Source organism: Macrobrachium rosenbergii, chromosome 41, assembly GCF_040412425.1.
Source record: "Macrobrachium rosenbergii isolate ZJJX-2024 chromosome 41, ASM4041242v1, whole genome shotgun sequence".
NCBI classification, from domain to species: domain Eukaryota; kingdom Metazoa; phylum Arthropoda; class Malacostraca; order Decapoda; family Palaemonidae; genus Macrobrachium; species Macrobrachium rosenbergii.
Genome location: NC_089781.1, coordinates 9,179,397 through 9,206,896, shown reverse-complemented (window position 1 = coordinate 9,206,896; position 27,500 = coordinate 9,179,397). Strand labels below are relative to the sequence as shown.

At 36.9% G+C, this 27,500-nt stretch overlaps 1 protein-coding gene across 4 annotated transcripts in view; it reads left to right on the top strand.

The window, feature by feature from the left end:
- The window catches only part of LOC136826622 (uncharacterized), a 352,977-nt gene that overhangs the window by 26,076 nt on the left and 299,401 nt on the right, over positions 1-27,500 (top strand). Inside the window, exon 1 of one of the 4 annotated variants that reach the window (XM_067083914.1) lies at positions 5,306-6,810. The exons of the other annotated variants lie outside the window; for them this stretch is intronic. Coding sequence (XP_066940015.1) covers positions 6,602-6,810 — 209 coding nt within the window. The 5' untranslated portion in view covers positions 5,306-6,601. Of the gene's footprint in view, positions 1-5,305; positions 6,811-27,500 lie in introns of those variants that run through there. 4 annotated transcript variants of the gene reach the window in all.

The following is a 27,500-nucleotide window of genomic DNA, read 5'->3' as shown; positions in this document are numbered from 1 at the left end:
GAGATGGGAGAGACAGCTAGTCCCGACTCACGGGACGTTATATACCGCCTCATAGCTGGGACCAGGGTACCTTCAGGCTGGCCCCGGGCTGGACGATGGTAACTCTAAACCGGAAGTATATTACTCATAGAGTTTTGGTGCTACAAATAGAAAAATATATGAAGCATAGCGTATTTCGCTAAAAAAACATACAAACTATGTAAAACGTGGGCAACGTTAAACCATATAATTTAATATGTTTTATATGTGTGTATACACACGTGTACATATACAGTATATATACAGAGTATATATATATATATATATATGTATATATATACACACACATATATATATATGTGTGTGTGTATTAAATTATATGGGTCACCCTTGACCACGTTTTGCATACTTTTTATGTAGGCTATATATACAATATACGTGTGTGTGCGTATGTGTATGCATGTCTGCGTGTATTAGGTATGTAGGCATGTGTGTGTGTGTGTGTGTGTGTGCGCGCTCGTGCATGAAATGGTCTTCGTGGTTAAGCTTGTGAATTATATACTGAGGAGTTAGTCGACGACTAAGGTGGGTAGCACCCAGGTTGGAAAATCGTATCCAAAACGACTTGCCGAGTACTGGAAGGCAAACACTTTTTGGAGCCACTCCCGTAGTAAGCGGAAGGATGTTTCATACTCTCTCACAAAGGATGATTGGTTTTTAATGTCAGGAAACTCCGTAACGATAAGGTAATAAACCTTCTTTCATATTCTCTTTCTTCTATCTTACTTTCCACCCTCTTCTAACAATTGATTCATAGTGGAACTGCTTTGAGGTTTTCCTCCTGTTACGCCTTTCAAACCTTTTACTGTCAATTTCCGTTTCAGCGCTGAATGGCCTCATAGGTCCCAGTGCTTGGCCTTTGGCCTAAATTTTATATTCAATTCAATTCAGTCGATAAGAGAATGTGTGGGAGTATTTTATTTCAGTATTTCAGATACTAGGGGGGATTCATGGGGTATATTAGAGGTCGGCTTAACAACAAAATGGTGAGTGAAAAGAGAAACGCGTTTTCCATCTTTTTTTTTTTTTTTTGTCTACTCTGATGTTTAATCTGAGACGAAAACAAGTAGGTGTTTTAATGAGAGAGAGAGAGAGAGAGAGAGAGAGAGAGAGAGAGAGAGAGAGAGAGAGAGAGAGAGAGAACAGCTATTGAAAAAAACAGCGGAAAATTTACGCCGTGTGACATTCAGTCGACAGTTATCTGGATGCAATTATGGAAATTACTAACAGAATACGGAAGTTTTTAGATGAGACTAATTATGGTTTTGTGAGGTTATCTGTCAAAACAATGACTTAGGAAACTATAAGGAAATACACGTCTATTGTTTTTGTAATCCTCGTTAACAAACGTCTTTTGTACCTCTTATTTCATGCGTTATGAATAGAAGAAAAAGTCACCGTCTGTGCATTTGTTTCTGAAATAGTAAAAATCATTTCCTGCCGCCTGGGTTTCTTAATGACGGCTGTATTTGAAACTTTTCACTTACACAAAATCTATCTCGCCAACTGTTATTTCTGTTTGATTTCGGGTTTAAATAGCATATGATGATTATTATTATTATTTCAGTAGATGAAACCTATTCACATAGAACAAGCACACAGGGGCCATTGACTTGAAATTCACGTTTCCAAAGAATGTTGGTTTCAACCTCCCACCGCAGACCCCACACTGCAGTAGTAACTGATCATGATACAGAGCCAGTGATTTTTCATCTCCGTGGGAGAGACGCGAAACCTCGACATCTTAGTGGCATGCCACGACACGAACCCCAGCGGACTAGCGTATGATAAAGATGCCTGTCCAAAGTAGCTGGAAGTTACTGCTTCGGGAGCTGTATAATCTTCAAAAGTCTCGTGTTATGGTTTGAAGTGAAAAGACAAAACAAATGTAAATTAAACATTTTCTACTACTCTACCAAAGTAGATTTTACGTACATACGATATGAATTTTTGTCACAAACACGCGTGGTTTTTTTTATATTCACAAATATTAAGCTCCAAATATCGTTTAATATCGAATTCACTGTACCTTGTGAATAACTTGCTCCCAAAGGGAATTATAACTGATAAGTGGTTTTGCCCCTGCAAGGATTCGAACCTGGGCCTTTGGTATTAGAAACGACGATAGACAGTGATTTTCACTATCCCAAGGGAATTAGAATTGAAAAGTGCTTCTTCGCATATATTTGTGGCTTAATATTTGTAAATATACTTGCGGTTTACTTAACTGTATATACCTAAGTGCGTTTTTATGGTCTCCAAATTCAGCACTATGATACTCGTATTTCTTTTATGATTATATTTTTGTCATGATATATTTCAGCTTCTATTATTAAGTAAGAAATTTGCCGAAGTTTCTTCGGCACAATCGAGTTTTCTGTACAGCGTATGATGCTGTATGAAACTCTCAGCCACGGCCATGAAACTCAGCCGCATCCCATGAAACTTTCAGCCACGGCCCGGTGGTGGCCTGTGTTGTTGGAACCTATAGCGGTGCCAGACGCACGATCATGGCTAACTTTAACCTCCAATAAAATAAAAACTACTGAGGCCAGAGGGGTGCAATTTGGTATATTTGATGATTGGAGGGTGGATGGTCAACTTACCAATTTGCAACCCTCTAGCCTCAGTAGTTTTTAAGATCTGAGGGCGTACGGACGGACAAATGGCCACCTCAATAGTTTTATTTTACAGAAAACTAAAAAGTAATAACGGTATGCAACTTACTCCAACTTACTCCACGTCCATGATTTTTATCTGTGAAATTGCGTGTTAGAAAACTGCTCCACTTAGTAGCGACTCCATAACTCCACCATAAATATGAAAAGGTGACAACAAGAGTAATAGTGACTACAAAAGCCATGACAAAGACACCATCAGTAGGTCAGCAACAATAAAAATATCACCACCAAAATTAAAACTCAAACATTAATACTCAACTCATCTCGGCACAAGTCGAGGGTTCCGAAACGTCGGAGGAATTTAGCAGCTTTACATGTTTGGCATCGTGATGCGAAAGACATCTGAATGAGCAATGAGAATAGGCAATGAAAAATCTGTCTGGATAATACTTTTAGAATTAATGAAGGCTAACTTGGAGCCGTACCAGGCAGGAACACCGAGACGCGGTTCAAATGGTTCAATTGCAATTTTTGTTATACGATATCTCAGTGAAAATTTACAGGGTAGATGCGGGATACTCATCTTTCCTGGTAAAATACAAGACAGGCTCAGGCGTAGTCAGATGGTCAGGCGTTCGCAAATGAAAGTCAGTGAGTTTTAGCAAAATGGAACTATATCTCAAGAGAGACACGTTACGTCGAGGCTTACGTATGGAACGACATTTGACAGTTTTGTTTACAAAAAAAAAAAAGATCGTAATATTTTCCTGTTTCTAGCATCTTTCATCTAAACATTTTTATTTATGCTAAAGTTTTACACACGTGTATATATATATATATATATATATATATATATATATATATATATATATATATATATATATATATATATGTGTGTGTGTGTGTGTGTGTGTGTGTGTGTGTGTTTGTGTGTGTGTGTGTGTATAGTGCTAAGGAGCCGTTAGAGCCTCTCCAGGGAAGGTCTGGTTTTTATACATTCTTTTGATTCTTTAATCTGTCATGTGATACCTTTATTTTCAGACTGCTTATGTATTTGTGTATTTATGTTTTCAATTATAGCTTCTGTTAACTTGGATAAAAACACATGTTTGATGTTTACTAGCTTTTTTGCAATAACATATAAACTCCCAGTAATGGAAATAATTTCATAGCTATGAACTGGACTTTTTTCAGACTGAAAATAATGCGATATTTTTGGCCACAAATAACAAATATGAATGGAGATTGCAATATGCTTGCAAGATGAGAGAGGGCAGATAAAGAACAGGATATGTAGATGCGAATTTTTGCCATTAGAAAAGGATTCATAACGGCAAGAATGAAAGACATTAACTTTCGGAAGTGAGGGCTTATAACCTCACTTTTCTAACTCGGCAATGAAATAACCTCAAGAGCATACATTTGAGGTAGGATTAGCCTAGTTTTTTGGAGGTGGGGGTGGGCTGGAGAGAGGTTGAGCGAGTGAGCAATTCCGACCTCCATCATTATCATAATGATGTGGTAACTATATTGCGTCTTAATTTTTTCGTCCTTCTGCAGCTCATGTTTGGACGTTAAAACAGCAAAAGTTGAAGAATTTAACCGGCGCACGAGTTATTGTTCCTTAGGTATTGAAATCGCTTATCGCTAGACCCTGTCCTCATTGTTAACTTACTAAGTTGACTTTGTAGAATGATGTGCCCGACATTTATGAATGAAATAAGTGCCAAGTAGAAAAACGCGACCAAATTAAAGGACATATTTATTTGGCCTGCAGGACTAGCGAAAAATGACAAGAAGGCCTTTGGCAGTTGACATTTATAAGATTTTGGAATTGATTATGCGGCTGACGCACTGAGACTGCATAGATGACATTTCAAGACACGAAGGCCTTTAGTAATTGACATCAACGGATAACTTACCTAACATGGAATATTAAAGTGGTTGACATGTATGAATTAAGTAGTTGACTTGTAGAATTTATGATGCTGAATCCAGGATTGACAGAGGACTATGATTTCTTAAATTTAGGCTGTCTAGCCAAGCATTTGGGCACTTTCGGCCTTCAGCGCTTAAGAGTTGGAGTTGGAGTGGTTGGACAGTAAGGTAAAGAGATCCCGAAAATAAAGGAGGTGAAGTACAAGGATCTCAAGGTGGATTAGGAGAAAAATTCTCAATTGGATTTGGACAGCAAGACTGAAGACAGGAAGTTGGAATGGAGGTACAGTAAAAAGTGGATGCAGCTAGGGGCCGAAGCGACGTTGCAAGCACCCTTTAACAAAGTCTACAGCGCAGTACGTGAGGTGCACTGACGGCACTACCCTCCTATGGGGGCAGGCACCAGTAGTTGAATCTAAGGACTTAAATGTTGAAGAAATAGCTTACATGGTCTATTGACAGGGACGACCAACCTCAGTTCGAAGCTACTGATTTGTGTGATGTGAGATGGGTAGGAAATCTAGTTTACGTTGGAGTGTGCAGCTCATTTAATTAATTTCTCTGGGGTGGATATGACTAGAGTAGTTTAACCATTTCGCGGTGGTGAATTTCTGTGCTGCTAGGAATGTGATACTTATGCATTGACATTTAACACATACCCTTGTTTTGTAAACTCACTGATTATGTGTGACCATCTTATTTCCTTTGATCTTTTCAGTTCCTGTTAAAAAAAACTAATTTTTGATTGGTTATTTACTTTCCATGATTTTCATCATGGCCTGAAGGAAATTACTAGTACATTTCCAGATATAGATAACGGCTTGTCTGTTTATCCATTATTTTATTTTTAAATATTCCTTCATGTTCTTAATTTTCTGTCGATTTAATTTCTTTGGAGAGTTTCATTCTGTAATATTGTACTCAGAATTCGAGACGGCAGGCTGATCCCCAAGATAACGAACATGAACAGAAAATGGGGTAGATTTAGGTCACGTATTAAATGGTCGCTGACCATGAAAAATCAATTGCTCATGCTCATTAATTATTAGTTTAAACAAGAGTGATGTCATGTGAAAGTACCCAGAAAAAAAAAAAAAACTGGCAGAAACTAGCAATCGTACGCACGATCAGTCTATATCGTATACTGTATTCAAACTTGTGGGGGCGGGTTTTGTAGGGGCAGGCGCGCGGGCGGGCGAGTTAGGTGAGGAGCAATCCTCGGCGATACGGACTTCTTGGCTAGTGTGTGGCTGGAGGTGGTAGTGTGAACAAGTGGGTTCGTCGTAGTTCTCGCATCCTTCAGTTCCTGAGGCTGCTCGGTCGTCATTTGCGTAACGCCTAATCACGAATATTCAGTCTCTATCGTAGACCGTTATATTCGTTCGTATTTGCTCTGGTATCATAGATAAGAAAAATTTGCCATCATCGAAGACAAATTTGTTGACGTAAGGGAAATTTATTTCAAGCCAAGTGAGGTTGCATGGCCTAAGTGGATGATTGAAAATACGTTATCAAATATTTTCCACGAACAAAATTCCACTGCAGAATTAAAATTGGAACTGACAAGATGAGGTCCAGATGCAAAACATGTCCGAAAAACTATGCAACATTTGTAAATCTTGCATTTATAAGCCTTGTGATTTTAGCATTACTAAAAACTGGGTGAAAATAATTTCTAATTGTGTGCTCTTGAACATCGTAAAAGAAAGCACATTTTGAATATATCAGTATAAAATACATTGTTGTAATCAGTCTGGGCTATAATAAACCGTAGGCCTAGGCATTGTTTCCTAACTACGGGAGTTGGTTTTTAGCATTATTTTGAATGACGTTCAGAAAACCGAAATAGCGTGAATGTAAAATAAAAAGCCTTTAGCATTTGAGAACGGCGGTAATTTAGTTTACCTCTTGTATACCAAGACAAGGAGACATTGTCACATCGTGTTGTGTTCAGAAACAAAACTGTAGTTGATCAAATTGCCCTACAAGGTAAACCGTAGAAGATGTCAACAAGCGCTTCAGGCAGTCCCGTGCGGGATTCATCTTCATCTGCAATGGGATCTTCCGGGAGGCAAATAGGCCTAGACGTAGGCCAGTGGAGTGCTGATCCGAAAACTGGCGTTGTAACGCTGACGGAATCAGCTTTGACTAGGCTTATCAACACAGACCCCATCGAGAAGTGGTACATCTTGGAACCAGAGCCATTTGCAAGGTGAGATTTCCTAATGTTTCATTAACTCCTTATTGTTTAGTTCAATATTACCTTGGTCTGTTGGATATACTTAGTATGTATATACTAAATTTTATGCCACTATCTCTTACTTGACGAACAGGCACTGTCTTTACCTCTGTTAACTATAGACGTAAATCAGTTCTTTATGGTTCATATGGTGGAATTAGGCTAATAACTAGTAACTCGTATAGTAAGGATGAAGGAATCGATAATTCATAGTTTAGTTTTCATAATGGAAGTAAGACTTCACTATTTCAAGATTCTCATCAAAAACTTTATCATTAGCATTGTTTTGCAATATAATTCTTTTATGTTTTGATGATAATGATTTACTTGCCTTGATTGATCTTGTGTTTTTTACGCTATGGAGTACTGTACGTCTTATTACCAGTTTCGGCGTTCATGTTTCCTTCCTGCAAGGTTAGAAATCTTTTTTTTTTTGTAAGATTATGCCTCTCCATACTTTGGTGATCAGCCAATCGCTTCTGTTCACTGATCGGCAGTTAATGTGTTTCAATTACTTTACGTGAGCAGTTAAATAGGTAATTCTACAGATAAGCTCCGCAAGAAGCTAGTACCAGCCCCTCGGGGATGAACGTAAAAACATAAACACAAAACGGCAAATTTCTCATTATCAGTAAATTTCTCAAATGATCTCACCTGTACTGTATTATGTACACCCTTTTTTTATATTGTTCTGTTTAATATTTTTACTAATGAATGGTATCTCCTCACGGAACTCTCCTGTAGAAATGTGTGTGTCACGTTGTCTACCCATGAATTTTTTTTTTCCACTAATATTTTTAGAGGTGAATTAAATAGTCAGTTACATTTACTTGGTTTTGACTTCTACTCTTAGCGACATTTAAGGACCCCGCTCAACAATTTCACTTGTTGGGGAAGAGAATATTAGGAATTGGGAAAGGGCCTCTTTGAAATTCCGCCACTCGTGTCTTTCTCGTGCTTTCACTTCCACTCATCTCCTGCATCCCGCCTTGGAGTTCTCATCAAAGTAGATCTAGGTCTTGTAAGTTCTGGTGCCTAAATGAGTTGACACTATCACATGCTATTCTCCTTTGGGTGGTGTGAAGGACATCTTCAGATCGTCTCTGTCTCCCCTTCATTATTATCACTTTTAATTGGGATTAGCGTATTCGTAATATTCGATAAGCTTTATGCTCATAACATCTTTTGACTACAGTATTAACCTCTGAACTTGATGCATGTCCATATATCAATACAAATCTTACCATACTAATATATTATTGTTATTCTTTACTCTGGCATGATTCCAGTCCAAGTGTTGTATTAGATGTCAAGCGTTGTTTCCCTTCCTGCGTACACTGTCCTCATTATTTCCGTTTTCCATATATTTATCGTAAGTTTCTTTTCTAGATAATATGATGCGTTGTACTCAGCAAGCTTTGTATATGCTTTATAATCACTACAATGTGCACACGAGTTGGCATAAGTGAAAAGATGGATCAGTGTTTTGAGGTAATCTCACCACGAGAGGGAATGGGGGACAATAGGTTAGTGAAATGTGTATATAATTCATTAGTTATAAGCTTGGGAGATGGCGATTGAGAAGGTGTTGGTTAGATGCTATAAAAGGAGAGGTGGAATAGAAGAGCCTTAGTTGGCTATTCTGGAGACGAGGTATGCATGCAAGAGGAAAGTGGCAATGCGTGTAGGAGCAGTCGACTAAGGTGTTGATGAGCCTTTTATATATAGTTATATTATATGACTTCGATGGTGTTTTTATATGGAGCTGTCACCCAGTAGGGGAAAAGCTTTATATATATATATATATATATATATATATATATATATATATATATATATATTAATATATATAATTTATATATCAGTATATTACGTTTATCTTATCCGAACTCATATTATGTGTCTACGAGAATGTATAAAGGTAATATGTGTGTTAACTACGTATTCCAGCGAGAAGAATGTATGTATATAATGTGTATGTTCTGCTCATCTAAACGGTATGAAAAGTGCCAATGCAGTTAAAAAACTTAATATAATTCTTGTGGTTTTAGGAAGTTTGTCGCGGTTATTACTTTTATGCAGTGCTAAATAACAGTACGTGCTCTAAGCCGACGTTGTTTGAATAATAAATCCTTACCTCCTTTCTCTTGCCTGTGTTGCCTTTTATGGTTTGACTGATGAGAACGCTAATTGTGTGTGCATATATGTATGTATATATATATATATATATATATATATATATATATATATATATATATAATGTATGTATGTATGTTCCCCAGAATACTGACGGCTTCAGTCTATTTTCTCCAGCAGAAAAATGTGGACAAGTTTCCCATAAGGACATTAGGAACAGTCTTATGATATATATATATATATATATATATATATATATATATATATATATATATATATATATATACATACTATATGCATGTAATTAAAAGACTGTCCTATATGTCTATTGGAAAACTTGTGTTTATACTTGTCCATAATTTTTTTGCTAGTGAAAATAGACTGAAGCCGTCAGAAATCCCGGGAGGGAAACCTCGGCTAAAGCTCTTGACTATAAAAGGCTGTTAGAAAAGCGACGACGAATTCTTTCGTAAGCTTGACGTCTTCCCAGAATGCGGTGGGTCATCTGTTCCAGCTGACAGAGTTGGCGCCCTCTTCAGCTCGCTGGCGGGGGAATTCTAAACTACACGAGTCCTGAGAAGACTAACAAACAGGGTTAGGGCATCTCACGGTTCGGAATCGAACTCCACCCCCGACCTCTGACCTCGATCTGATTCAATTAACCATCAATATCCTGTACGATACCGTATAGGAATGTGTACTTAGTGGCTCTTCTTCCTCGGTGCTGTAATAGCAGTGTGTACCATAATATTTTTTTTTCGTTCTGTATGCTTCGGACTCCTTCATTTCTGAAGATGATCTTCCATCTCGGTCGATTTAATATCACAATACACAGGTCTTTCTATTTAGTTCGTACATTTGCGCCTATTAGCTTTTGGTCGCCTGTCTATCATTTGGTGGTTCATGTAACCCGTTCCCGGGGCCTGTTCTCTTAATTATGACGTTCATTAGTTCTAAATTCACCCGATATAACCCTTAAGCTTTCTTCATCTCATCCCAAGATCTACGTCTTCTTTACGTTGGGAATTTCCTTGTCAACGCCGATCATTTCCTCTTATGGCATCATCTGTATAGATCATCAGATATCTATTGTTCAGGTCCTCATCATCCTATTTCTAGATATCCACGTCTTTATTAGTATCTAAATACGTATCTTTTCAGGTCTTCATTTACGGAGTCCAAGATCTCTTTCTATTTGCCAGTTCTTCATCATTATGTCCTTGCATGTCCATCGCAGATTTCATTTTCGTTGTTCATAACCATTTTTTATTGTTATTTTATCTTTACAGAGTCTAAGGTTCTCAATAATTATGTATTCACAATCTCTTGCCAGTTTATATCACATCAAGTATTTTTATCTCTTAACGGAGTGGTTTTACTGTATGTTTGCTCACGAATTGACTGGTCAGTATAGGACTCCGTAACCCTACGAGAGGGGACGAAAGGTGAGTTCCCTAAAACCTCGGTATGAGTATGTTGACCCTAGAAGTGCAATATGTACCTGGTTGTGAGTCGACTGTTCTGGGTTTTAGCTCTTTCTCTGTGTGATTGTTATTCCATGACAAATATATATATATATATATATATATATATATATATATATATATATATATATATATATATATATATATATATATACATATATACATATACATATACACATGCATACATACTATATATATATATATATATATATATATATATATATATATATATATATATATATATATATATATATATATATATATATATATATATATACACGTACGCGCGCAGACGTGAGTATGGTGCTAAAAAGGAGAAAAATAGAGAAAGTCAAGTCTAGTTCAGTTGACCAAAATGGTCGCCGTTCTTCACTTTTCGTTTCCGTCGGTTGCACTCGCCTTTCCACACCGACTACCCATGTAACCTCTTGGCCTCGCAATTGACGGTGCCCGGCAGCAACAGCAGCACAGCACTCTTTTCAGATGTTTGTGTTTATTTTCTGCTATATAAGGCCTGCTGCGTCGTTGAGGGACTGCTAGCGTGCTTCACTTCATAGACGTTTACTGGTTTCACTCGCATGGGCTGCCTGGGCTAGACTTGCAACAACTCGGAGAATACGCGGCGCTATTTGCTGGTCCCGGGATGCGCTGGTGATGGCGATGACGTAAAGGAGTTGTATTTTCTCTGTCGTGTAAGTCTTGTAGATTATGTATTTGCCGTCCTCGGATTAGTGGATTTGTAAAGTTGTCATGTATTGTTATAGTGTGGTAAGTTTTGTATATGGAAGTATTTAGAGTGAAAAGTTAAGGTGCATTATGTGATTGAAGTTTATATCCATATTTCATTATAGAAAATTCTCTTCAGGAAATGAAGCTTTCTTAGAAATACAGATTTTCCGGCGAAACAGTCTCAAGAAGATCATCTTTCACTATTTAAGGATAAAAAGCTTGTCCAGTGTGGGTAGTAAATCGTTTCCAGCCTCATGTAATAAATATTTCCTTTGGTTTTAAGAAGTATGGTATATGCTTTAAGGTATCGACAGATCACCGTAAGATCTGCATCTTCTCTTCATTGGGAGTTGCCCTGTCAACACCAAACCAGATAAATACTTATTTTCGTATCCTATATCTAGATCTCCATGTCTTTATTGATATGGATTTAGTGATACGTATCTAGATATTTCGAGGTCTCTTGAAGTGAAAAGTCTTGTGTTAAGAGGCTTCATAAAAAACAGGAACCATAGCTCATGATAAGTTTAGTATGCCCCGTAAGGGGATAGATAGTGCCGTCAGTGCGCCTCACGTGGTACACTATAAGCATTACTTGAGGTTTTTTGCAGAGTCCCTTCGGCCATAGCTACGACCCCTTTCATTCATTTTACTGTATTTCCATTCATATCTCTTTCTTCCATCTTGCTATCCACCCTCTCCTAACAATTGTTTCACCGTGCAACTGCGAGGTTTTCCTCCCGTTACACCTTTCAAACCTTTCTACTCTCAGTTTCCCTCTCATAGCTGAATGGCCTCATAGGTCCCAGCGCTTGGCTTTTGGCCTAAATTCTATATTCCATTCCATTCCAAGTTTAGTATGCCGCCTATCTCATCGTGAGGACATTTTTCTTGGTAAGAAAAACTCATGGCGAGATGAAATAACCAAATTTTCTTGACTAATATTTTCTCAGGGTTTGCTTCGGCTTAAAATGTTGCAGAGATCTAGGATGAAATGTTTGGCCTTCGTGAACACGTATGTGTTTGACTGTAATACACGTTCATTTTTTAGTATCGGTTATATATATTCCCTTTATTGATGGTACATATTGATAAAGTGTTTCGTTGTTTACACACATTTTCTTGTCAGTATTTATTGTTTGTAGGTTTTGCAGTCGCGCCCACTTTTATGGTTTTGTTTTCAAGTCAATGTGTTGGTCAAAACATTTTGCTTTTCATTTAGCCATGTTGCCTCCTGATCCTCTTGTTCGTTGCTGAAAAAATTCCCAGTAAGTTTCGCTTCCTGAAGCTTTAATTTTGCATAACTTTGTTGTTTTCTTGTGGTAACCAGAAAGGTATTTATAAGTAGGTTTCAGCCGTTTAAAGTTATCAGTGCTGAAGTTTTAGTAAATTAAAGTTAGCAAGACGCGCAATTGTAGTGCCTGAAGTTTAATTATTTGGAATAGGGAGTGTCCCAGTAAGTTGGTTGAAAAGCCATCATTTTGATTCTTGTTTCAGATCGTACTCGTTCGTAAATCCCCTGAAGTGACATATTCATCCCCTCCCCCCTTCTCCCCCTCCTCCCTCCAATTTTTACATCAACGCACCGATGTGTTGAAAGCCCCACTTCCCTTTCCTCCTCTTCTCTGTGCCATAGATAATAAGCAGGACGACCTTGCTCCGTTACAATAGGATAATTAAACAGTTTTCGCACAGCCCTGTGTCGTTCCCTTCGCTGGACGTTTACGACCGCGGTATTTCTACCTGAATGGCTTTTCGCATACCGGCAATAATTCCTTATTACGGCAAGTCGTCTGTGATGTAAGCATTTTGTAATGGGCCGTATCAGCTGGGTGCTAATGACTTTTTCACACCTGTGTTGCATCTGGTATCTTCTCCCCTTTCTCCCCCCCCCCTCCGGGTGTTCTTTTATTGCATAGCGTCCGCTGAACATCCCTTGTTGGCGTAATCTCAGGGTGTACCAGAAAAAAAACTCCAGGGTAGTCATTTAATTAGTGTTTGTTGTAAAGTCGTAATTAAGTGTTAGAGTTACACAAAAGCTCTGGAAATTCGAGGTGGGGGAGGTAGAGAATCTTACTGCACCATTTTAATAAGGGCAGTACTTAGTATATGAAGTAGCAAGCCTGACGAGATTCCTTATATAGGAGTTGTGAAAGATTGATAGGATCCTCGTCAGTGAGCCAAGTAAGCTAGATTATTATTTTGTTAAATAAGTTGAACGTGCCTTTTCTCACATCACACCATCATCCGTCATAATTATCCTAAGTAACTGTACGAATCAGCTGCTTGCATTCTTCCACCATCCCATAGGGGGTTAGTGCATGCCGTCAGCGCACGGAGCACTGTAGGCTTTACTTAACGTGCTTTGCAGTGCCCCTTTCCGCCCCTAGCCGCAACCCCTTTCAATCCTTTTTCTATACCTCCGTTCATATCTTTCTTCATTTTAATTCCGACTCTTTCCTAACAGTTGCTTCAACATTATGTTGAATGCTGAATGCCCCATAGGTCCCAGCGCTTAGCTTTTCCCCTAAATGTTAAATTGTGTATACCTATTTCTTGTGCGATTCCATCTGTACTCCTAACCTTACTTTGCTCTCATTCACAAGAAATAGGTATATACAATATAATATATTGTGTATACACAATATAATATTTAGGGGAAAAGCCAAGCATATAAATTACCTATTTCTTGTGCGGTTCCATTTGTACTCCTAACCTTACTTTGCTCTCATTCACTCTCAGTTTTCTCTGTTTGCAAACACATCCAATTTCATTCCCTGGTTTCTTCAATTTCTCTAAACTGTTTTCAGTCGTTACTGTATCATTCGCAGTTATCGACAGTGCCACACTCCATTCGCAACTCATTTCCGTGTTCCACAACTTACACCCACATCTGGTGTCATTTTCCTGACTTCTCACATCACTTCATCCTCAAAAATACTGAATGGCCGTGGTGACAAGACATCCTTGTCTCAGACCTTATACGCCAAACCAGCCATCTTCCATCTACATATTTTAACTCAAGCATTTCCTCCGTCATGGACATTTTAACCGCTTAAACAACTTATCTTTTACATTATAGATCCTCTGCACTTTCCTCATTACCTCTATAGAATCTATCATAAGGATTTCAGGGTCCATGTATGCCGCATACAGTGGGAAATGGCTTTCTGAAGGCTTATTTCACTGCCACACTTTCCTCTAAGTTTCGAACTTTTCACATAACCTTAATAAATGAACACTTAATCCACAAATACTTTTCTTTGTCTGAATCCGCTGTTCGTCCCTTGTCGTTCATTTTATCATTTGTCTTAGTTCCTAACCAAAGTCCCACCATAAAATTTCCTGGTAACTTTGTAATTTCTTGATGTTACCTCTATCATCTTCACTAATTTGCAATGGAACAAGCTACTCCTTCGAATGTTTACCTTTTTCACCCAGATAAACTATCACTACCGTATTGTAAGTTCTCTATTAATCTTCAACTCTTAATTATCCATCATCAGTCATTCCGCAAGTTTCCTCTCATTTACACTAACCCTTTCCTGTTTGGCCCATTCAGCTCTGCCTCTCTTCTGTCTTCGACTTAGACAGTTTATCAAAATCTCAACTCCTTGTGTGTGTGTGTGTGTGAGTGCGTGCGTGAGAGCTTGCTTAACAAAGTTTGCACCCGACTCCAGCCGATCTCAGGTAGGTAAATTGATAACATTCGGTAGTAAACATGAAAGGAAGTCAGATTAGGAGAGCCTGGTGCCCATAGGAAGGCTCTCCCGTACTTTTCTTGTCTTGATTGCACTTTTGTTTTATATTTTCATTTTGAAGCTTGTTTCATTACTTATGCTTTATAAATAAAGTGAAAACAAATTCATTTTTGCAATTAACTACTTGATTATTTACTACCTGACTTTTATCTACTACCTGACCCAACATAATAATGTCCTCAACTCTCATAAGTTGGACCTGTAGTCCAACAGGTGGTGTAACGAGTTAAGAATAATTTCTTATGGTTGTACAAATGTTTTCACATTTGTAACCTACTGTAAAACGCAAACCTTCGACCTATATCGTTGCCTACAGATGCGCAGTGAGAGGAAGTGTCTCTCTTTGATCCTGATCAACAATTCAAATGGTTTCATTAGATCGGCCACCGGTTGGCCTTACTAGATGCTGCTGCTGTTGTTGCCACTGCTGCTGCATCTGGTTTTCATCCGGCTTGATTGCTTGTTAATTCATGAGCTAAATCTATATCAGTAAACGTGGGATTCTGCACGTATCAAGTTCACTTTTATTGGAGATTGTGTACCTACCTGATTGATGTGACGATATAGGGTAGCATGTGGTAGGTGAGGAAACGATAATTATGCTATAATTTTGTACATAAACATTAGTTTATTATACAGTATATATGTATATATATATATATATATATATATATATATATATATATATATTATATATATATATATATATATATATATATATATATATATATATATATATATATATATATATATATATATATATATATATATATATATAGTGTGTCAGTGTTCATTGAATTGCTTCTTCTTGATGTGTTGTAGTTTTGGGTTGTTTTAAGAGTTATAAATTATGTAGAGGTGTTTATCATTACCAATAATAGTGGTACGGTAATTGTTGAGATAATTGCCTAATTATCCTAGTCAGTGCCCTTCGCAGTTGATATATGAAATAACCAGATTGACGTGGCCAGTCCTCTGTATTGGGCAATATCTAACTTCAGGTAGATTGTCAGAAAGGATGAACTTTTTAATTTTTAAAAGTGACCAGAAAATATTTCGTGACCGGGATTTCATGATGTGTGACGATAACATCATGAAGTGTAGGCAAGTTTCGTAATTCTTGGAATTAAATGTGGAAATAGTCTTTAGTGGTTTTGAAATTGACCGTAAGAAATGTTCTGGTTGAATTGACCCGTGGGAACTAAATATGTGAAAATTATGAAGCCGATCATAGAAACCTTATTTTTTTATGATAGTTAAATTGACTCAGACATTACTTTTACAGTGTACGAAATGCATTGACAGAAATACGCTAAAACAGTTCATGGAGTTCAGCAGGCCTAGTATGTTATCATTGCTTATGTAAATATCATGCAGGGTGAATAGATTAACGGGTCATCGAGAAATGCTTGGAATTCTGCCACCGTGGTAGTGTCGAACAGTTTCAGTATCCCTCGCCCAAACCAACTTTGGCTCAAGCACAGAATGAAAGAAAAAATGCAAGGTAAAATGGTAAATATGTGAAAATTATGAAGCCGATCATAGAAACCTTATTTTTTTATGATAGTTAAATTGACTCAGACACATTACTTTTACAGTGTACGAAATGCATTGACAGAAATACGCTAAAACAGTTCATGGAGTTCAGCAGGCCTAGTATGTTATCATTGCTTATGCAAATATCATGCAGGGTGAATAGATTAACGGGTCATCGAGAAATGCTTGGAATTCTGCCACCGTGGTAGTGTCGAACAGTTTCATTATCCCTCGCCCAAACCAACTTTGGCTCAAGCACAGAATGAAAGAAAAAATGCAAGGTAAAATGGTATTGCTTTTGATTGTCGAGTTATGATGCTTCCACCTGCTAAAGTGGCAATGTAGATTCTTTCACCTACTAAAGTGGCAATGTAGATTCTTTTTTGAGTGAACTTTTGTGTGATGCAAAGGTGCGTTGGCCGAACCGAATTAAGTTTTGCTAATCATAAAAAGGCCAACATTTTATTGAGGACTTGCATCCTGTTGCTTATTTGTAACTTGAATAATAATGCACAGTGGTTGCTCTGTTTGTTATGATTCAGTTCTTCAGTACCAAAGTCCGTGTATCCCATGTAGATGTAATTCCGGAAAGCACAGAACTGATTCTGTCTGGAAAGGGGTAAAGCCTAGACAATAGTAATTGAGCGAACGAAGAATCTGCGCTAGCGTTTGTAAATGTGAGTTAGCTTTTCCCGCTTGATTATACCTTTAGAATTAATTGAGATTTGGGGATGAGGAAAATCTGTTTGTAACTTTGTAAGCTTAATACAGTTACAGACGAAAGGAGACAAACGAACTAAAAGCAAAGCCTTCCATCAGTCTTCCAATGTTGGGATTCTGGCGACTGACTGGAACATCTTGCAATAAAACACAGGGCGAGGTCAAGCTCTCGAGTAACTAACTCAGCTTTACAGTAAGGCAGTTAGTGTTTATACTGTGCGTGTGTGTACGTTGTAGCGTCACGTGGGCGATTGTGGGCGTGACCGGGACCAGAATGTAAGTGGATGTGTGGGCGGCGCTGGGAGGCTTGTATGAAGTAGGCTTGAGATGACTACGAAGATGATGATGATGATGATGGTTAAAAATGAGCTGAGTTCAACCAACGGTTAAATTATCTCTCTCTCTCTCTCTCTCTCTCTCTCTCTCTCTCTCTCTCTCTCTCTCTCTCTCTCTCTCTCTCATGTTTTCATTTTAAATCAAATATAGGTTCAGTTTAAATCTCAAAATAAGTTGTCAATATTCCGTTTTAATTCCTGTTACGATTACGTAGTTAGTTTGTGGTTTTAAAGTAGTAAAAGCGTAATATTAACAGGAAAGTAATAAATATTAGGTAACATAATAAATTTTATTTTGATAATCAGTAGTTAATTACAATAATAGTGTTTTGCTAAATGTTTCTTTCTTTCGGAGGATAGCCCAACTGAATTCTCATCATGAATTTTGATCACAAATTTCTATTTAAAAACTGATGCTTCAGAGGCCTTGAGAAGCACAGGAATACTAATTACTGCGTTAGGTGAGTGTCGCCTTAACACTGTACAAGTACCAACCATCCTTCAGCAGTCCAGCAGGTGGTTCAGAGAGAGAGAGAGAGAGAGAGAGAGAGAGAGAGAGAGAGAGAGAGAGAGAGAGAGAGAGAGAAAATGGACGACACTGTCATCGAACGCACCTGTTTCTGACGCGTTAAACGCAATTCAGGGATGCCTTTTAAAGCACAGCTCAGCTAATTATCGAAAGAGACGGGTCATTTCTATTCAGAATGTAGTTGTAAATGGAGTTGGAATATTGAGCTTCCAACTGGTCCCCGGATCTTCTCTCTCTCTCTCTCTCTCTCTCTCTCAGAGAGAGAGAGAGAGAGAGAGAGAGAGAGAGAGAGATCTTTAATTCCCTGGTCACGTTTTCCGTCGGCGGAGTCTCGTCCAGAAAAGACGGTGCTCGCCTTGGGCCATTTTACGCTAATTATTGTCGGTAATTGTTGATTCGATTGCGTTCTCCGGGCGAGGTCTTACTCGTTTCAGAGGAAGTCTGCGTGGTTGCACGAGATTTTTGTTATTTTTGATGAGTTCCTCACTATATCTAACACATTTTTGTAGTTTTTTTTCTAAGTGAAATCTTGATTGTGTGGACTAAATATTTTTTTGCTGTCTGAAATGTGACCTTCAGTATGTGGATCAACATTTTTTCTATCTCAAAGATTGCCTGTTTAAGCTTAGTTAAGTTTTTAAAAAGAATATTTTCATATTTAGATATTGCTTTCTGTGAATAACTGTCCCTGCATAGTGCTTGTTTTCTTGCCACCTCGTTCAGCCTCCAGGTGACAGTGCGGAGTGATTAATGGTGGATTCCGCTGTGGGTTCTGTCGTTTGCGTTGACACGCAGTCACTCTACTTGCGGACAGAAGAATCAGAGTTCATTTTTGTTCTAACTTCCCAAACAAATGTTTGGAGCGACCAAATAACCTTCAATCATTTAGTTAATCAATCAGTGCCCAAGTTCCGTATAATTCAGCCATTAATTTCGTGTAATGGAACTCGATTGGTTGGGTCTCAGCCCTGTTCGTTTTGGAACCGAGGTTTATTTTTATTTTTTTATTTTTTTTTTTTTGTCCTCAGTGCTCCGTAGGAGACCAAAGTTGAACTAGGCGAATCAGTTTATCAGTTACAAGGAAGTGGTTCTCTGTCCTACAGCGATTTTGATGCAACATTTAAGAATGCGGTGAAGTAATACGAGTTTCTTGCCCCAAAAATTCTCTCTCTCTCTCTCTCTCTCTCTCTCTCTCTCTCTCTCTCTCTCTCTCTCTCTCTCTATATATATATATATATATATATATATATATATATATATATATATATATATATATATATATATATATATATATATATATATATATATATATATATATATATATATATATATATATATATATATATACATATATACATATACATACATATACATATATATACATATATATATATATATATATATATATATATATATATATATATATATATATATATATATATATATATATATATATATCAAGTAGGTGGGTGGTGTGGGCTAAACAGGCGCTAAATAATTTTCACCTGTTCATAAACAAATTAAAATTCGTGAAAATTTAAAGTATGATTTTCTGATTGCCAAATTTGATAGTACTAGTTTAATTGAGTTGTCTCTTGTTATGGCTCAACGTCGTTATATAAGTACAGATTTTTCTTTTTAGTCTAGAGTATTTTTATCTCAAAGGAAACGACAGAGAAAGCAAGCATCTCAACTCAGTGACCTGTAGGTACTGCTGTCTAGATTCCTTTTGCGGAATGAGTGATTGATTAATTCATCAGTATGTGATGTGGCACGGCTGAGAATGTAGCGGTTTGCGTCTGTTTTGGTACAAAGATTTCGCGCCAAGTCCTGCACTTATTTGATATCCGGTACCTGTCTGCTACTTTAAGTTCTATAATTTTTCTTCTGCAATGCATTAGGAAATCTGAATTCTGTTTTTGGGCTTGTTTACCAAAAGAAGTATCCCAGCAATCTGGGTTAGTGTTCAAAGTTTTATTCATGTTTATGTATTTTCCATTGTAAACCTTAATTTTCTATTCGTCAGATACATAGGCCTAAAAACACTTGCGCTATCGCGCTCATATATTATATCCATTATATATATATATATATATATATATATATATATATATAATATATATAAATATATAAATAGATATATATACACACACACACACACATATATATATATATATATATATATATATATATATATATATATATATATATATATATATGTGTGTGTGTGTGTGTGAGAGAGAGAGAGTGAGTGAGTTCCTACTCAGATGCTTGTGTAAAGAGACAGTTTTTTCTCGTGGTATTTGGGATGTGTAATATTATTCACGATACTTGTTTATGTGAAAACCTGTTTTGGGGCTAGAGTTATTGCCGACATGATTTGCACTGGTGCCATAAATCCGTACGTAGGAAGGGGAGAGAGAGAGAGAGAGAGAGAGAGAGAGAGAGAGAGAGAGAGAGAGAGAGAGAGAGAATTATGTGAAATCACAAAAGAAGGTGGAATGAACTTTTGAAGTACGTGTATTTAAAACATTCTGTTACCATTTTAAAATTTTCTCAATTAGGTAAAAATTAAAAGTTTATGGCAGTGATGATAATGAGCATTAAAAAAAGGAAAAAATATCTGAGATTTCCAGGATATTTACATAAAACACTAAAAAGAATACACATGTAATAATGAACAATTGAGTCTAGAAATTCAGTGCTAACTGAATTGTGTAACTTGCTCTGTTGAAAAAATCCTTTCAAGAGATAAAACTTCATACTACTTCGGAGTCTTTGGTTAGGCTTGACCAATACAACACTTTGATGGTGATGAATACCTGATTTGATGACTTGCAAGTTGCTGATTGTCGGTGATGCATAACTTTTTTCGGTGATGTATGGTGATGGTGACGTATGGCGTAGGTTGCTGGAGTGTTACCTTTTAGGAGGCAAATCCACGCTGGTGAATTTTTCAAGGGAGAGGCATTAGGTCGCTGGATTACAATGATACACAGTATAGAGAAAAAGTTCAGAGCAATCTCCTACTTTATTATTATAGGATTCATTCAGTTATCTTTTTCGTATAGTATTGCGTCATTATTCGAAGTGTGTCAACAACAATAGCTTGTCTCCAATATTGCAACTCTTCTAGGAATCAGTTTTTTTTCTAACATTACAAACTCTTCCTATATCGATTTTCTTACTGCCGCTTATACTATTCAGTGACGATTAGGTTTCATCAGGCTAGACGAGATTAAGCAACGTGTGTTTTTCATCGTTACTTGTCTGTGCTCATGTCCGGTACAGATTTTACTTAAGGGCTGTTACAAAGAAAATATTGGTTTCTTACTGGTTTGGAAATTAATTAAAAGCAGATATACTCTAAAACACACACACATATACATATATAAATATAAATGTAAATATATATATGTATAATATATAATATATATATATATATATATATATATATATATATATATATATATATATATATATATATATATATATATATATATATATATATATATATATATATATAAGACATCTGGAAATACTAAAAACTTATCCAGTTCATGATAACATGACATGGTTAGTGTCAGTGGAAATGAATACAGTCGAAAGGCAGGCAGAGTAGTCTCTATCTCTCTCATTGAATATTCAAGGTTGAGTTGTCTGTGTAGCAATTCATTTACCGTCAGATAAACGAAGGTCTCCTTTTAATAGAGGTTTATTTATTCATTATGAAATTGGTCCTTACAAATCCGTTGCATTACAATGACATGTTGTTTATATTTTAAAAGGACATCTTCGAATTTTTCATTATTTTGTTTTTGTTTTTGGATTGCATTTTCATTAATGTTAAGAAATTGGTCTGATTATACGACTTTAGACTGGCCTTTTCACCCCAGTTTTAAATCGGTAGAAAGTGTTAGGTAGATAGCCTACATGTTAATGGAAAAAGAAGTTTTTGAAGCTGTTCCTTAAACTTGATTTATTATATCTGACAAATTTTTTGTGGTGCATGATAGCATTACTTGCTTATGTCACTCATTTTTCCCTAGTAATAATATCTCTGCTATAGTTTATTAATTAATTTGTTATCTTAAAAACCTGGTCGCATGCATTTTGAGATGAACGAATCTTTATACCTAAACGGAATGTTACCAGTCTTTGACAGAATACATACAGACAGACAGACAGACAGACAGACAGACAGACAGACAGACAGACAGACAGACAGACAGACAGACAGACAGACAGACAGACAGACAGACAGACAAAGAAACGGAATTCAGAGACAATGTCTCACTCACATTTTTTATTACTAGCCTGAGGGGAAGGGTCATAAGCCCCTTTTTATGATACCAAGGTCGACTTGGGAGATGCCCTACTCCCTAAAAGGGTATTAATGGTTTTATATAAACGCTTGGAAGAGGCCCTTATATTCCGACTGACGCTGTATGAAGACGGTAAATGCTAATCTTGGCCGAGTTATTTCATCTAAGGGGCCAAAATGGAGAAGAAGCGGAGGGTAAAAATTCAGTTAGAAGAATAGAGGGAGAAGGAATGAAAGAAAGGAATTGGGCATAACGGGCAATTTTTTTTTTCATCGACGGACAAGAGGAAAAATAATAGTGAATGACTATTGGATTAGTCGCGTTGTCTTTTTTTTTTTTAGAGAGAGATTTAGTGGAGTAGGTATTTCGTAGAATTTAAAAAGATTATCGGTTTTTTTTTTAGGTAATTTGGTTGTATAGGTTGAAAATGAAACTAGAATTGTGGATGGATTATGAATTCTTTGTCACATACTTTCTCTCTCTCTCTCTCTCTCTCTCTCTCTCTCTCTCTCTCTCTCTCTCTCTCTCTCTCTCTCTCCGGACGCAGGATACATTTGTATGAGTGCTGCTTATTTCATTTTGTAAAATTCTCAACCTGCTTCTGTTCTTCCAAATTTATAAACTTTCTTCCAGTGAGAAACAGGTTAAACCCCTTTCTTTCTTTTCCTTTCCTCATAATCGAACCTGGGCTATGGAAGGACAGTTGGTTGTTCCTGCTCCATTGGCCTTTGCTCTTTGAAAGCATATCCCTTAATGGACGTAGTTCTTGTGCATGCGATGCACCAAATTGATGATTGTAGTTGTCCTAACGTTTTAGCATGTGTTCTTGTTCTGTAATAAAGAGGCAGGTACTTTTGTGATATTTAGAAGGGAGTTTTATATAAGTATGGCGCTAACAGCCTTATTGCAAAAAGACTTCCTGACAACCTGAAGGCCTGATATATATATATATATATATATATATATATATATATAATGTATGTATATATATAAGGTATGTGTGTATATATGTAGGTATGTATGTTTTTGTGTTCCCAGATATATAACGAAACTGTCACATCATAATCTCATTAAAGGAATAAAATTAATGGACATTGAATGAAGCCTTTTATTTATTTTTTTAATATTTTTTCCAACGCTCGGATGCGTCTTTTTTTCAAGAATCCGGATCGATAGATCTCCTTTTAAGGTGTTGGTCTGTGGAAGCTGGATGGGGTGACCACTACCGCCTTGCAGGATAACCGCATCTGTTAACTGCCGCTAGTTAATGAGTCAGGTGAAGGCCGCTACTATCTCAGGCATTTCCTTGGATGTGGGAAGCATAGAGACTATACATAGTTTGGTTTAGGTAATGTCTGCTCTTATGGGCATGTTTGAGAAGGTCCTTTCTCTTAACTTCGGAAAGAAGGATTTTGTTTGTGTGGATTGTAACGAGTACTGGATTCCGTTCTGATAATTTACTCATTCGGGCTGCCCTAGAGCAAGAGCCCGTGCCAGCATAAGGCTAGCTTAATCTAAGAATACTGACGATAACAATTTTCTAATGGTCGCTACTTGCAGTTGCTAAATTAACCTTCCACACCCCCCTGCCTCCCCCCTTTGTGTTCCTCTGGTGGGGTGGTTGTCCTGGATGGGTTGAATCGCCCCAGGATACGATGGGTCGGGAGCGAGGAGGGAGACTGGCGCCTGCTGTGGGCTTATACGGCGCTAAACAGTCGCTTGTTTGAAACCACATTAATTCAGACACCAGCGTTGACGAGCATTATCAGCCCGAGTCTCCTTTCGTCGAACCCGTTAAGCCTCATTTGGGTTCAGCCGTTGCTCGAACTGGACCTGTCATACGCTTCACATAAACTGGATCATTTTGTTCTCTTGCATTTTTTTTTCATGTCTAATGCACGTACTCCAGTGCTAGCGTAAGTAAAATTTGTAAATTGTTTCTTAAGTTATTATAATTTTTACTTTCAATTAATATTTTGCGTCGGTGCAGTTTTTCAATAATAATAATAATAATAATAATAATAATAATAATAATAATAATAATAATAATAATAATAATAATAATAATAATAATAATAATAATAATTGTGTTCACAGGCTCGGTTATTGTTTTCATATTCATGTCGAGAAATTAACACTGTAGATTTTAAGAGTACCATATACTTTCGTTCATTTTATTCGATAAAATTAGGCAATGAAATTAGGTACATGTGAAAATTAAGCATTTTAAGTCAGTATACCGTAATAATTGTTTTTTATATAAATATTTACACGTACATTAAAGTACGCACGAATGTACATGCAAACATCTACATGTGCTTGTGCACTTTTTTGTGTAGTTAAGCAGGTTTTTCATCTTTGTTTTTAAAGTATATGTTTACCATCAAATAAGAGAAGTCCATTAATATAGAATTCTTGCCGTAACTGATATCGATTAGGGTAGCCATGCCCTTCTGTGTCCGCCTTCAAAAAACGAAGACAGAAATAAAAAGTCTAAGAAAAAAAAATGAAGTTAAGGCAAAATTCTGAAGCTGCAGTCGCTTGACGGAGGCGGGCTTTTGGGCGTGAAGCAAAACGTACAGGCAAAATCTCAAGGCCGTCTTGAGGAGGAGGACTCATCGCGACACCCACGTGCGCGGAAGAGTTCTTGTTCCAGGGTGCCAAAGTTCACTGTTCTTTTTAAGGTTTACCAAATTTTCGGGGCGGGTCTCTCCTCTTGCAGCTGAATCGATGCGTGTAGGAGAACCGACGAGAGAGGTGAATTGAAATTTGCTGAATGTGGTAGGTAAGGACAAATGATGAACACTGAGGAAAAACAGGCAGGAATACTTGTACAAATACAAGTAACGAGAGGCAGTATGGCTGACGAAGTCAGTGAATGTAAAAGAAAGAAAAACAACGATCGTAGCAAGAAAAAAAAAAATGGGCGATGGAATCGATTCGTGTTAAAAGAAGAGGAAACATTTGAATAGCGGCTTGTAGACCATAATGAAAGGTAAAACAGGAATAGTAGTTTAGGGTACCTGAAGAGAAGAGTGATGAAATTAGACCCTACATTAAAGGAATGACATTTTTATTGAAGACGTAGATAAAACGGGTTGAAAATTGGTTTGATATCTGATGGAGCAATTAAAATGAAATCGTAAGTTGAAAAGCATTTATAATTAAATATGTTCTATTTATGAAATACGATTAAGTAGAATTTTGATTAGTAATATAAAGTATGGTAATATAGAAATGGTGAGATAAGTGTTACCCTAAATTAACAATACTGTTAACGTTGTTAAGTATGGCAGATATGAAACTAACAAAGAAGTTATTAATATAAGAAATAGATTAAATGTGGTGCAATGAATAAAATGAAAACAAAAGAATTTAATATGGTGTAATACAGTGGAGATGAGGTTAGGCCAGTTTATAAGAAAAAAAAAAACAAAGGATAAACCTGATAATGGTGATGTGAATACATTAAAGCAGTGGTTCCCAACCTTTTTTTGGCCCCCCTTTCCAAAATTGTCTGCCTCAAAAGGTGCATTCTAAATATGCATATAATACTAAAATTCCTTGGTCACAATTACCCTCCCCCCTGAAACTCTGAAATTCTCCCCTTGGGGGGAATTCCTCCTAGTTGAAAACTACTGCATTAAAGTTATCAGCAGATAGAATGGTGTAAAAGAACAAGATACCTATTAAAAGTATAGTCTTATGAAGTGGGATCGACTTCAAATTTTGGTTGACTGCCAGTTCACCGAAATGGTTGAATACGTAACTGGGGTAGAACAGCATGTAATTAGTCTCAATTGGATTGGTAAGAAAATTACACGTGAATGTTATAGGTGAATATAACCATTATTATGAACGATGTGTTGACAATTATAAAATCTTTTCTCATGACACGAACTGTTAGTGTGTAAAGAGAGAGAGAGAGAGAGAGAGAGAGAGAGAGAGAGAGAGAGAGAGAGGGGTAAAACCTTGTACTTGCACGTAGCTTTTTCAGTGCTCCTCTGAGTAAGATTACGTACTGTACATTAGGATATTCAAACTAAGTCCACAAATCAACTCGCGCAGCAGTTTACATGGCCTTCCATCCCTTACACGGTCTGTTTGCAGAGTTTTTTTTTCTATAATTTTTTTCTTATATTTAACAAGAGGGGCAGCATCTGTTGGCCGAACGGATATGGAAGAGATTTTGTTTGTTAACATGTTACTTTAGTATGCCTTGCAATTGATGTCTTCATTTTATGCATACAGACATATATGTATAATATATATAGGTATATATATGTGTATGTGTGTGTATATATATATATATATATATATATATATATATATATATATATATATATATATATATATATATATATATATATATATATATAAAAGAGAGAGAGAGAGAGAGAGAGAGAGAGAGAGAGAGAGAGAGAGAGAGAGAGATCTGTAACGTGTACCTATTATGTATTATTCGTGAATATTTTCGTCAGTATTGTCGTAGTGAACATATTTCATTTTGTTCATAATATATTTAAAGCCAGTATAACCATTATTGTTGTTTTTCATAATAAGTAAGATCGAATGGGAGTAAACAAAAAATAAAAGCCATTTGAAACACCTGTTGTGGGTCTTGGCGAAAATCGCCAGTAAAATGTTGGCGTGACGTCACTCCTATGAGATAAAAATGAGCATAATTATACGGTGGGCTGCAAGTGCACGTTAATTCCTTGACTCAAAAGACTGGGGCGGCTACTTCTTACGTCCACTGCAAAATACCCACCTGGGCCCAGTGGCACCTGGGACCCCGTCTCTTGGCCCGCTTCAGATTCTTAAGTTCGGTCCGTTAGCGAATCCCAAGGGCAAAGCGCGTTTGTGTGTATAGCAATAGGTATTAAATTGACGTTCCTTAGAGTTTATAGGATAATAGACTAAGTTTTATCGCATTTCTCTGAGACCTTTATGTTTGATAACACGCGAAGACTTTGCCGCTGGAGGACTTCTCATTCTCGTCTATGGTGGAAGGAATTTTGAAAATCTTATTCTTCCCTTGTTTTAAGCTTCAAATTTAGAGCTAGTTTGCAGCTCAGATTTTAGGGACTGCTTTTTGTGTGTGTATT